This window comes from Musa acuminata, chromosome BXJ1-10 (genome assembly GCF_036884655.1).
Source record: "Musa acuminata AAA Group cultivar baxijiao chromosome BXJ1-10, Cavendish_Baxijiao_AAA, whole genome shotgun sequence".
NCBI classification, from domain to species: domain Eukaryota; kingdom Viridiplantae; phylum Streptophyta; class Magnoliopsida; order Zingiberales; family Musaceae; genus Musa; species Musa acuminata.
In genome coordinates, this window is record NC_088336.1 from 24,200,640 (window position 1) to 24,214,134 (window position 13,495).

Genomic DNA, 13,495 nt, shown 5'->3' on the forward strand with positions numbered 1-13,495 from the left:
TGTTTCCGCAAGTTGAAACATTTTTTTAAGTATCCTGCATTTTCTTACTGAAAGATAATTGATACTCTTAATATATCTTCTTTTCGGAGAGCCATTGATAATTGGATTAGTGTTGTAGTATTTTAGAGGAGAATGACTGGCATCATTTTATTTTTATTTTTTTTACTATCAAAGAAAATCAAATCGTGAATATCACTAGCTAGTAATATCGAACTATGATTTCTATGGTTCTACTTGCATGCTAGTAATACTCATGATGCACCAATCTAATTTGTAATTTTTTATGCTTAAACATGAAACATTTATTAAATTTTATAAACTATTAGTTAATCGATATTAAACATTCCCTATTTAAGATCAGGTAAATTGATATCCATCCTTATATGCCATTTTAGGAGAGCCTCCTCGCTTGTTGAGTAAACTTAAGTTTGTTCATCCTTTTCGATTATGATGAATCTTTTTTTTTTACTGATCCATGTAATATAATATTTAAAAATATGCATTCTTTTATTTTGAAAAGAAAATTACTTTCTATTAGGAAATTAGACAATTACAACATCAGCACTCAAAAAGAAAGAAAAGAAAATACAAAGTTAGTCAGCTACTTCGCATATCGATTGTCTTTAGAAAAATATAAAAATTTTGAAACTCCATAAAAGACTTCGATAACTCAAGTTCGTCGTGAACCTCAATGTCGATACGATAAAAGTTGGAAAGGATCACCGGTGGGAAACCCCACTTGATCGTTAAAACCCAGTATCGATTGTGAAAAGAAGACCGAATTATCTTACATCATATTCCTTAAAAAAAGAATAATCAATGTTTAGTTTAATCCAGTGACCCGCGCTCGCCATTAGAGCATAATAAATTCCATTATTATAATTGTAATGATGTTTGGTTGCCCTTTTTTATGTGGTAACGATTACTCCTTTTTTTTTTGTTCTTCGGTTGAGTGCATCGAGAGATGTCTTTCTTTTTCGTTAGATCTACATTTCAACTTGTGAATAGTTTAGCTCAGAGCACAAAGTTGCTATTACGAATGAGTACAAGATGCACTTCCAAGCACGTCATTATAAATGTGACCAATACCTTTTTGCTCTTTCTTTTAGTGAAGTGTACGATCAAATTATGTGCATAGTATCTTCATGACCAAGGATGATGGTTTGCCAAGCATATCTTAAAGAGACCTTCGTGGAAGTCAGCGTGTTGGGAAGATCGATCCAAAGCCGTGAATTGGACGAAGGTAGGCTGGCTTTCACATGCCACCTCAAACAACTCCTTCGGATCCATTGTTGCTTTTAATACCATCGCATATCCTTTGATCGTAAGATAAGGAAAGGAAGAGCAGAAGCTCAACACATCCAATGCACGATATCTTGAATGTTTATTGCATTCGAAGCTTCTTATACCAATCATCTTTGTCATGTGGGTTCGACTTATGTAATCTGAACACCATGCTAAAAATAATACCAAGGCACCATTATCATTGTGGACTGTTTGCAAGATACAAAAATAATAATAATAATAATATTAATAAAGGGTTCCAATTTGAGGTGTTGTCACAAGTTTCTATGCAGTTTTTTATAGTGATTTTCTAAGTTTGAGGTGTTCATTGGAGGAACTCTTCATAGTTTAGTAATCATCCAATTTAATTAAGGCACAACGATAGCTACGCGTGGGTCTACCATTCGATAATTATAAAAGCTAGCTAATAAACATCTATGCTGATTAAATGGCTCATCGAGGAACCCAATCGTTTTGCGCCCCATCCGACTAAATAATATGATAATTTATCTACTTCAAATAATGTATTAAAATAATTAAATTAATTTTTTTTATTGTTTGAATCGAATGCTGACTTAGAATCGGTCGGATTCTTCTTCTGCACTTGTCTCAAGCTTGATTTTAGTCCACGACTTTGGTTTACTAAACTTGTAAAACTATGTCGAGGGCATCTGCTTGAATTAGTATAGATTCGGAGGATTTAACTTATACTTTCGAAAGAGATATTTATCTTATATAACACACCTTACAAGCCCTTTTTTTAGTGAGCTTCGAATAAATGTATTTTTCAATAGACATTGGTTATGAAAAAAATAATGTTTCTTTTGGACTTAAATACGATCGTGGTATATTGAATTTGGGATATAATAACATCTAGTCTACTTAGTCTCGTAGTGAGGTGTCAGTCATGTGATACTAAATATCAACCATATGACGTTAAGGTGTTAGACACATGTCTATCCTTATATTACTTGCCTTTCATTTCTTAGCTCGTTAAGTATAGTAAAATTGAGTCAGAAGATAGCCCTTATTGGCCTATTGATACTAATGTAACTCATGAGTTATTGTACATTTGGTTATTTTGGCTCTGTTTGCCTTTACACCGGGTCTTGGGCATGATTAGGCTATGCATGACATCAAACAGACGCTATGGGTCAATTCTACTATGCTCATCGTTGAGATGCAAGTCAAACTGATTTGGTCATGCATGCCATTGAGATGCGGTTTGGGCCGATTAGACCACATGTGTCATCAAGATGTACTTTGGGTCGATTTAACCCTATACGTTATTGAAGCCGTGAGTGTCATCAAATTATATTTTGGGTCGATTTATATGTGTATGTTGTTGAGATGCGTATTGGGCCAATTCTACTACAAGTATCATTACGATACATTTTGGGCCACTTTCACCACACGTGTCATTGAGACATGCTTTCGGTTGATTCGATTATCCGTGTTATTGAGATGTGCTTTATGCTTATTCGAAAGCAAAGGCACCGATGACACCTTAAGAGAAAAACTGTCATAAAAAGAGCCACACGTGTGATTGAATCGATCATCTAGTGTAAGCAACACATGCGATTCGGTGCATCTCGATAACCCGCACGATCAAATTGGCTAGTAGTACATTTTAACAACATGCGTAGCTTAATTGGCCTTGGTCTGCTTCAATGTTAGCAGGTCAATAAGAGTCTCATTCCGACACCTCACCGTCATGTGGTCAATATCTCATCGCTACATGGTTGATATCTCATCGTCACATTGCTAACAACTCAGTATCACATGATCGATATCTCATTATTACATGACTGACACCTCATTATCACATAGCTAACATCTTAATATCACACAATCGATACCTCAGCATAAGATTAAGTGGATTAGATATTATCATATCATGAATTCAATGCACTACGACCATAGTTAAATTCGAAAGAGATGCACCACATTCTCGGCTTTTACTATGGAAGTAATTGTATCCAAAACTTAGTGTAAAATGGCTCATGTTCATTTCATGAGATAGATCATCCTTTGTAAATTATTATTATTATTATTATTATTATTATTATTATTATTATTATTATTATTAACCGCTGATAAATGAACAGAAATTGGATAGACATTATATGGCTTTCTTAGGATCGATTGGATCTGAATCGACCTTTGTCCATTCAGAGATTCATCTCTTAGTGGTTATTTCATCCAGCTAAGTGTTACGTGACAATATTATTTGGAGACAACCATATATCTGTTGAAGACATTGACTCAACTTTTAATTTATCGTATAAACTAAACTGTCCCAAATCTTCTTTGAAATAAACCACACATTGTTAACTTTTTACGTGACAAGACACCCAATTTGCTGTAATAGAATCGAGCAGCATCCAACAATGATTTAGCCACAGCAATGATTCGAGCAAGTAGGCGTAATTTAGGTCTCCAATGCCAACCCATCACACTTTCGAACGACGAGCACCGACGAGACCGGTCGACGGGAATCCCACCGCCGCTAACACTTGATTTGATTTGATTCCAACCACGAGCATTATTAAGTTGATGTCCGAGAACTTACGGCCACCTTCTCTTTTTGTGCAACCCAACCCCACGATACCGATTGACAGCATTTGGCATCTGAGATGGGATAGGGGAGAATGCCATATTGTGTGGTGGATGCTTCATGCACCCACTACAGCTAATAAAGCCACATATCTTAATTCGCATCAAATTATTTTGCATCAAGTGAAGAAGAATGCGTAAAAAAATGTCAACATGTTTCCCATGTGGCCAGAAGAATCATACTCATCACATCTGGATTCATTTTTGTGTGCAGTGTTGATCTGAAGCACAAACAATATTAGTTGGATTTACAAGCAAAAAAGAAAAAGGAGAGAGAGAGAGAGAAATCTTTGGATCTACTTTTTGGATTCAAATCCAAGTTGGAACCCCACACGGGCACTCACCAACATGGCCATGTGCGCGATGGCCCTTTCTTGAAGTCAGAACATGGCCAGCCACACAAACCAAATCCTCAAAGCCTCGAACACTAACCTTCCACCATACGCCCTCCTTTAATGCCCAGATCCTGTTTTGTCTAATGCCTCTCTCCCATGGGTGACAGCTCCTTTGGTCAATCATGCACTATTATCCATGGCTTCCCCGTCTTCCCTTGTCCGCTGTTTGCCCCCCGCCACCCCCGCCGAGTCACATGTGCTCAGCTCCCAAGTCCAATCCCACCGCTGCTACTCTAGTGGCTTCAACTAATCTTTCTTCCACCTTTTCCGTACAGTTCATCAGGAATATTAGGTGCGTATGAGCAGAAAGTGTAGGGGTGAAGCGATGTAAATTACGTCCCAGTCTGCGCTATATAAAGTCAGCAGCAGCATGACTCGATCGTCACCGGAAGTTCCAACCTCCGTGTGCTTCGGCTTTTGCCTTTTTCTTCCTGGTGGTGAGCATGATGGCTTCCGTTTCAAGTGAGAGCTGGAAGTGCACACCGCAGGAACTCGACGTCGAGGGGGTCGACGTCCCTGATATCGACGACGCGCTTCTCATGGAGATGCTGGAGTCGTCCTGCGCCGACGAGGACCAGCTCTACGGCGTGATTCGATCTCTGGAAGCGGAGATCGGCCATGGCGACGTGGTCATGATCGACGACGGGGAATCGACCACCGGGCCCAGTGACGGGGGTTTGGAGGACATACTATCCGATCTGGATAGCCACGAGGGGTTGAGATCGGGGACGCATCAAGTTGAGGACCCATTTGATTGGGCCGAGATGGACGCGGTGGCCAACTCGGCTTGCCATGACCTGCTGCCCGATTGGTATTATATGGAGGCAGAGGATACTACGCTTTGTTACGGAGAGGCCAGAGATTACGCTGGTTTCTACTACTGCGGGGAGAGCTTAACGGAGCAAGTGTATGGTCCATTGTGGCAATGAACACGGCTTCATACACTAATAATATGCTCAGGAAAAGAATGAATGAATGCAAATGTCATGATTTGGAAACTCATAGTTCACCAAAGCTCGAAGGGAAGACATGCTGTCGTTCTCCATTCCTGAGGGATGGCTCGGTCAGCTGCGGAAGGTGTTCGAGGCTTTTCCTCATGACCGCCTCCGTGAGAAGAACCTATCTGTTCCTTTTGTTGGCTTCTTGTGGCGGCAAGAAACGGAGATGTCACCGTGCTCCATCTGACGTCCAAACGCGAGGTTAAGGGCATGGCAGGCATGCTTTGTATTATAGGCTGGGAGAGTATGTGCTGCGATTACATGGAGTTAACCGAGAAACTCCGCTGTGATTTTACGAAATTTGTTGACATTTTACATCATCTACGTTTGTCTATGTTGGTCAGCTTCGATGGTTGATTGATATTTCGGGGTAGGAGCTCGTTTTGAGAATCTCCTGATGTGAATATGATTGTTACAACAAAATTTGCTTGTTCTTTCCTCCTCTCTAACCTGAGCAATTCAATCGATCGAGGGATTGGTGGCATCGTTTGTGAAAGCTATCCTTAATACCATGAATTAAGATATTTTGCTAGAAACTTTTGTACCATCACCTCCCTCTCGCAAATAGACTTGTTAGGATGAGGATGAGGATGAGGAAGCCCTTTCTATATCGTCTTTATGCTGTTGCTCCTAAGTATCTCGAGCACTGTTCTTAGCTTCGTCACTTTGTCTGTGTCCTTTTGGCAATCGGATTATGGTGAATATAGAGGGCGTGGTAATTGGATTCGTTTTAGCATATGAAATGACCAAAATACCTGATGGTAGTATGCAAGAGATTGTTCATCTATCTCTAATACAAAGTTACGATGATATTGGTGGGATTATAAGATGTGTTCTCGAAAGGGAATAAGATGATCAACTGACAGTCTAGACATGCTAAAAACTTAAATTCATCATTTTTTTTTTGAAGAGGGAAATAACCCTCTCTATTGGAAATTTTTTTTTTTTATGCACTCTCATTCTAGAGGTGTTTTTGTAATATATTTGATATTGTTAATCAAAGTTTAATTTTAAGAAAAAAAAACTGAGAAATCCACATATTTTACTCTTTTGCAATATATATATATATATATACATGCATATATATATATATATATATATATACATGCATATATATATATATATATATATATATATATATATATATATACATATATACATATACATATATACATATACATATATATATATACATATATATATATATATACATATATATATATATATATATATATATATACATATATATATATATACATATATATATATATATATATACATATATATATATATATATACATATATATATATATACATATATATATATATACATATATATATATATATATATACATATATATATATATATATATATACATCGATGTACAAATAGAAAGGAGACCTTTATGAGCTGTCAAAATTATTTTTCAAAAATATATATCAACGGTCCCGTAGCTCAGTTGGTTAGTAGCATCGGTCTTATGAGCCGAAGGTCGCGGGTTCGAGCCCCGCTGGGACCAAATATGTGTTTAATAAAAAAAACTGAAAAATTTATATATTTTACTTTTTTGCATATATATTTTTATAAATATATTTATAAATTCACATGTATATATATATTTATAAATATATATATAATATATATATATATATAATATAAATATAAAGAAGACCTTTATGAGTTGTCAAAATTATTTTTCAAAAATATATATCAACGGTCCCGTAGCTCAGTTGGTTAGTAGCATCGGTCTTATGAGCTGAAGGTCGCGGGTTCGAGCGCCGCTGGGACCAGATATGTGTTTAAATTTTGTTTTATAATAAGCAAATTGTCGGATTAAACCAATGGTTTTGACAAATTTTCACCATTTTTATTTCCAAAAAAAATTTAAAATAATTTTATTCTTTCTCCATCGTATCAATTGCCACTACTAGCCCCATGTGTGGCTCTCCCATCTTCACTACCTTCGTCCTCTTTTTTGTTGTCTTCGTTTTCATATCTCATTTGTCTTTGTCTTTTTTTTTTCCGATATCATGACTCAATTTAATCCTATCATGATGATATTATATATAAAAATAATATCAAAATTTTCTTTTTTCTCCACCGTATCAATTGCCACTGCTAGCCCCATGTGTGGCTCTCCAATCTTCACTACCTTCGTCCTCTTTTTTGTTGTCTTCGTTTTTATATCTCATTTGTCTTTGTCTTTTTTTTTCCGATAACATGACCCAATTTAATTCTAGCATGATGATATTATTTATAAAAATAATATCAAAATTTCTTTTTTCGATTATCGTGTCCATCGAAGACGGTAGAAAGACTATTAGAGCTTCCTTTCTTTGTTATCGTATTTATGACAATCGAATAGGGCAAAGGAAGCACAACAATGTAATCTGCAAAAAGGGTGTTTGAGCTTTCTTTCTCGATCGTTGTATCCATAATAATCAAAGAGGATTGTTGGGGCTTTCTTTCCTTATTTTTTTTGTGGTAACCAAACAGGAAGGAGGAAGATCATTAGGAATCGTAGCGAGGAAGACAAAGCAAAAGAAGGTCAAGAGCGAAAGTGATGTGAGTTGAGTGGAGGCTTTCCAATTGAATGGGACCGGAGTTTATAGAAAAGAATATTTTAAAAATAGGAGCTATGGGAACTTCTAAAAGCTATGTGTTTTTTTTTCAAGAATTTATCCTTTTTATAATTAGATTTTACTTTCAACAATTTCACCTTAATATTATCAAATATGAATCTTAGAATTATTTTATCACATCTAACCTTAATATTTATAGATATTTTTAATACACATTCATACCATCATTTTGGAATAATTAGCATATCTATGCAATCATTACTTAATTCATTTTGTAGTGACTGAAAAATTGGCTTAGTACTAAGTTCCTTTATTGTTTGTATCCTGTTATATGACAATCGATTGGTTATAATAATGATCAGACAATAAAATTTGAACTTTTGTAGGACTAAATAAGCTATATTTATTTATAGATTTGTGATATTTTGGATATAAAATTTTTATGTAGTTGGAAATAATCTTCGTGATGTTGATATAGTTTAACAAAATATGAATGAGCAAATTATTTATAGCAGTTAGATACTTTTTGGCGATTCAACGATTTCCATCAGTAAATATTTGTAAGTTCGATCATATCATGGATTCATTTGGCTGATTGCATCTTTACCTTATTTTGTCAACCTATATATTTTTTTACTATGGATTTTTTTTGGGCTCGCAGATTACATATCGTCTTTAATTATTAGACTTGACTTAGCTAATTTGCTGGGTAAATACTTTGACAGTATAACCCAAAGTTATGAGTTCTAATCCCACTTTCGTCATTTACTCTTTACAACTTTAAATTAAGAAAAAGATCTATTGACAATTAGTTTCACATCGAAATAGCACAATCTAATTTAAAGTGGACAAACATAATTTTTATGATTACTAATCCATTAATATATACGAAATTAACGTTCGTAAATGAAAAGAAGTATCTGCACATAACATGTTCATCACACATTTGACACCCAAAGAGCCTGTAACGTACGGTCAATAGCATTTACGTGCGTAATTGGGGGTCCCACAATAACATTTTGTGGGTTTGGGATGCTCCAATGTGATGCAATCTTCCTTTGGATTTGTGCAGACACAGTCGCTTCCGGAGAGGATAAATGGTGCAATGTCGAAGTGCAGAATCCACCGCATCGGCATCTGCAATCTTAACTACACAACCAGTGATTTGATGCAAATCAACAAAGTGATATATCCACCGATGAAGGGCACAAGATATGTTAAGAAAGTTCCATATGTCAGGTTTGTGGGAGGGATGCTGAACTCATCTATGGATAGCAAATTGAGGGTGTGAGGTGACGCTTTGTCGTGCAAGCAAGTGAACTTGATGACAGTGTTGTAGCTTAATTATGGGCAGATAGATAATGTTCGAATTTATATGTACCTTTTCCGATACATATGTCTGGATTTTAGCTTCTTGAGTACAAAAGAGGAAGGATCCTATCGAGGATGTGATTCTATTCCTTAGAAGACGATGCACTAAGGTTCCTCACAGCGCAGCAGCAGTTCAAAGAAGATATCAAACGAGGAAGAGAGAGAGAGAGAGAGAGAGAGAGAGAGAGAGAGAGACTCTCAGCTTCGCAAAAGAGAAGAAGAAAAGCATAAAAAAGCCACTAAGCAGCTTTGTGCAAGTTACAGTGATCGACTGTCAGTCGTGCAATCTCTCCTACCAACTTTGATTTAGATTCTTCCCTAATGTGACCGCGAGCACCAAGATGAGCACTATAACAAAAGTGGCAGAAGCAAAAGGCTGCCACTGTTCAGAGAAAGAGACCTATCCTCAGTATCCTCAAATGCTATAGAGATGGGCAATCATGAATTCGTTTATAAATCCATCTCTTTTAGCTGCTCGAGGTTGTTGCCATGTCTACTCCTCCTACACTTCCAAGCACAGCAGTGCGGCTTCCTTTCACCTCCTTGTCTGCGTTAAAACTGCATTACCTCCGAGCACAGTAGTGCTGCTTCCTTTCACCTCCTCGTCTGCGTTAAAACTGCATTAGACTTCAACGTTAACTGTCTTCTATGTTTTCCCCTAATTCTTGCGTACTTCACAGAACAAATCTCTCGGTCGTTCCCGGATGACAGCAACGCAAATGCAGCAGCAGTTTTCGCCATATCGAGAAGGAAACAACGTCACAAAAAGAAGCAACTCCAATGACAACGACGACTACAACAGCAACCGAGGCTAACCATGGCAAAACAATCAATGGCCTGGATGCCCATCTGAAGCAAAACCAAGGGACAGAGAGAAGAGAGGATCCGACATGGATTTCCTAGTCTGCACTCCCCACCCCCCAACACAAACCAAGCAGTCCTACGAGTAACGATGACAGAGAGAAATTTTGAGGGTGGAACAAGTGAAGTAATCGGAGGTGGTTTACTCCTCTGCTTCCACTCCATCAATGGCGAGAAGCAGAGGGCAGCTTGTTGGAGATGCTCCCATGATCCTCGTCGCCCTGTATCCGTGCCGGGATGCCCAAACCAGAGAAGCCGGTTTCCGACGTGAACCCAGTGGAAGAAACCGACGGATGGAACACGGGGTGCATCTGGTGCTCACCGGTGGGCGCAATGGCTTCTGCCCAACCATGGACTGAAGCCGAGTTACTGGACTGAAGGGGTTCCCTCTGAGAGAAATACTGGCTCGGGCCAAGCACCGAGTGCAGCGGCAAAGCCTGCGGTGGTGGAGCGCTGAAAGCAAATCCTCCGAAGCCGCCGCCTCTATTCGTCTCCGCCACGTTCCATGGAATCGTTCGGCGGTTCTGCTCGGCCCAGCCAGCCGAGGCGGTGTCAAAGCCCAAGTGGGTGGAGCCAGCGAGTAGAGAATTATGAGAGGAAGAAGTTGGACTCTGGTGTTGGTGTTGGTAATGGTGGTGGTGGCTGGACTTGGAGTGGCGAAAGATTGGATCTTGGAAGGATTGAAGGGAGAGGCGGAGGTCTTGATTTTGGCTACTGGTTAGACATAGAAAGTCCGGCCGGTAGTTCTGGAAGCCAATTGGAGAGCTAGAGGACGGCGAAGTAGAGGTGGCACCAGCAGCCATCGGGAGGAAGGACTTGATGGTATTGGCAATAGCATCGGAGTCCAATGAAAGCGGGAGGAAACTATTACTCCCAGCACCGCCGACGCTATCACCGAAGCTGAAGGCAGTGGTGACATCTGGTTCAGCAACCGGAACTGGTTTCTTGCCGGACTGCCCAGAAGGCTGCTCTGCAGCCGGAGATCGGTTGGCTGGTGGAGGATGATGGAAAGTAGATTTGCTGGTGGCGGTGACGGTGGCAGTGGGAGTCCAGGCTGGGAGCACCGCGAGCTGGTCGATGGCGACCTTGGCGTTCTTGATGAGCCAATCGACGGCTTTGCTTGGACGATCGTAGCCAAGGCGGTCCTGGACGTCGTAGAACTGAATGGCGGTGTGGGCTGAGAGGCGGACGCGGCGGTCTCGGGGGCCCTTGGCCGTGCACACCTTGCTGTGGCGGTCCTTCCGGCCGGTGGACCTCAAAATGTGGCCACCTTGTACCTCCACAATCTCCCCGCCGACGCCCCTCAGCCTTCTAAACCTCGAGTGGACCTGCGCCTGCTGCTGTGGCTGCTCCTGCTCCTGCTCCTGCTGCTGCTGAGCGAGCTGGTGGAAACCGAGGCCTCCACGGTGGCTTTGGCTCTCCCCCATCCTCTCCGAACGATGGGCATACTCGGAAGACGAAGCCGTGGCAGCCGATAAGGAGGAAGACACGATGGTGGAAGATGTGATACAGTTAGAAACTTTCGGAAGCTTGCTTGCTCTTCTGCCGCTACTGCAGGTAGCTGATTCTCAGTGCACTTGTTGTTCTCCTTCTCTTTCGCTTTCTCTCGAACGACGTTGTAATCGATGGTATCGACTCCTCCGGGCATCCAACGCCTTGTCCCTCTTCCGCTCCACTTCCGACTTCAGATTGCTCAATCTGTTGTCATCAGTGGGTGCAATTTCTCTTGGCCTCTTGCTCTCACTGCTGCTACTCCTGTTGGCGTTGGTCTGGTAGCACGTGGTGGTACTGGTGCTGATGACAGTGATCGTGCCTCTCCTGCTTCCTCTTCGGAAAGGCTTGGCCGTCCAAGTCCCAGAATTCCATCACCTACGCCACAACTCGAGCTCTCAGTCCACCACCAACCACACACCACTGTCGACAGTGAATCAGGGACAAGATCGAACAACGGGACGGATATAGAGCGAGAGAGGCAAGGTAAATGCCACTTACCTTCGCTCGCAAGGTAATCCGAGGAAACCCAACTCGATCTTTTCGTTGGGTTAAAAACCCTAAAAGGAGCCAGATCTAAACCATCACACTTTTCCAAGAAGAGGATAAGCACAGGACGGGAGCAGGCCGGAAGCAGAACAAGGACAAGGAGTCATAGATTGGCAAAGAGAGCTTAAGTTTTAGTTGGAAAGAAAGAAGAGACAGCGAGAAGAGAAAGATGAGGTACTCTTTGCTTTGGGCATGGGCCTACCGGGAACTACTGTGGGAGAGGGGTTCGAAGGGAGAAAGAAAGGGAGAGTCACTCAAGTGAGGGTTCCTCGGCAAGGACACTAAAGCGTCGCGTCAGAGATTAAAAGATCACGGTGAACTCGCGGCCCACTCCGACACCGGCATCAACAGCAGCAGCAGCTCCTGTGGGAAAGACGAGCAAAGCCACAAAATCTTCTCACCATGCTTTCGAGCCTCGACAGCGACGCAGCTTTTGGTTTTTCTCACTCCTTTATTGCTTTGCCAAAAGACACATGACCTCTCCCACCCCCACCCATGCTGTTACCTCTCTCTCTCTCTCTCCCTCTCCTTCCTTCTTCCACCTCGAGTCAGTACCGTAACCAAGTAATAAATTGCTGCGGACTTTAGTTCTATAGCCAGCCAGCGACATTCCAGGAACGAAGATCATTTATACTCCCATCACGCCATTATTTTAATCACACACACCCCTTGGAATGGCTTGCGGCAGACAAGGGCATATCGGGCATCTCCTCAGGACGGTGACACGAGGCCATGGACAGGCTGATGATGGCCTCTCCGAAGGTTGACAATCGTGCCCTTCTTTTTATCTTCTTTTTCTTCCTCCTCCTCCGCTTTCCAAATCTATATTATTGTTCGTGAAATCTAGCAATCATCAAAGATTCCTTGCAGCTTCCCAGACGTGCAGCCTTTAAGTTGTCATCTCACGCGACATTTTTGTTTTGATCTCAACTAAAGAAATCAACCGATTCTTTTTCTTGGATGGTAATCTCCGAGTGCCAAAAATCCAACGACCTTTGCTACGGTCAGAGATGGGTTGCCACGAATTGCTTCGCTCGAAAGCGTACCGTCGCTTTCTTTGCCTCGCCGCCCTGTAGATCTTAAGACTTGAAGAAGACGGGGGCATCCTCACTGTGATCATTCATCACTTAATTGATACGTGGCATCTAAACACGCAAAGGATAACGTAGCTAAGAATGGTCTGAAATGCGTACCTTCTCTTTGGCATCTCCGATGCATACACCACGCTTGATGTCAAAAGTTAAGAGCAACAGTAACAATCATAGAACCAGATTCCCACGGCTGCAGCTTACGGCTATTGCAGCAGCCATAGCTACTAAAATTTATTGGATCATTCTTTTTGGCCAG

General features: G+C 40.8%; 1 protein-coding gene and 2 non-coding genes across 4 annotated transcripts; 2 read left to right on the forward strand and 1 right to left on the reverse strand.

Moving 5' to 3' along the window:
* The first annotated feature begins 6,738 nt into the window (after window positions 1-6,738).
* On the forward strand, window positions 6,739-6,813 carry TRNAI-UAU (transfer RNA isoleucine (anticodon UAU)). Its single transcript has one exon. It is a non-coding gene; the product is annotated as a tRNA-Ile (tRNA).
* A 196-nt stretch (window positions 6,814-7,009) lies between these two features.
* TRNAI-UAU (transfer RNA isoleucine (anticodon UAU)) lies at window positions 7,010-7,084 on the forward strand. The gene has a single exon. It is a non-coding gene; the product is annotated as a tRNA-Ile (tRNA).
* A 2,922-nt stretch (window positions 7,085-10,006) lies between these two features.
* Window positions 10,007-12,947, reverse strand: LOC135595632 (transcription factor PCF5-like). Of its 2 annotated transcripts, none has more exons than XM_065086854.1 (2): window positions 12,101-12,947; window positions 10,007-11,977 (listed from the first exon to the last, which is right to left on the reverse strand). In XM_065086854.1, the coding sequence occupies exon 2, from the start codon at window positions 11,533-11,535 to the stop codon at window positions 10,273-10,275; it is 1,263 nt and encodes a 420-aa protein (XP_064942926.1). In that variant the 5' UTR covers window positions 11,536-11,977; window positions 12,101-12,947; the 3' UTR covers window positions 10,007-10,272. The 2 variants fall into 2 exon arrangements, with proteins under 2 accessions (XP_064942926.1, XP_064942927.1); XM_065086855.1 differs by having other exon boundaries at window positions 10,007-12,022.
* Window positions 12,948-13,495: the final 548 nt, after the last annotated feature.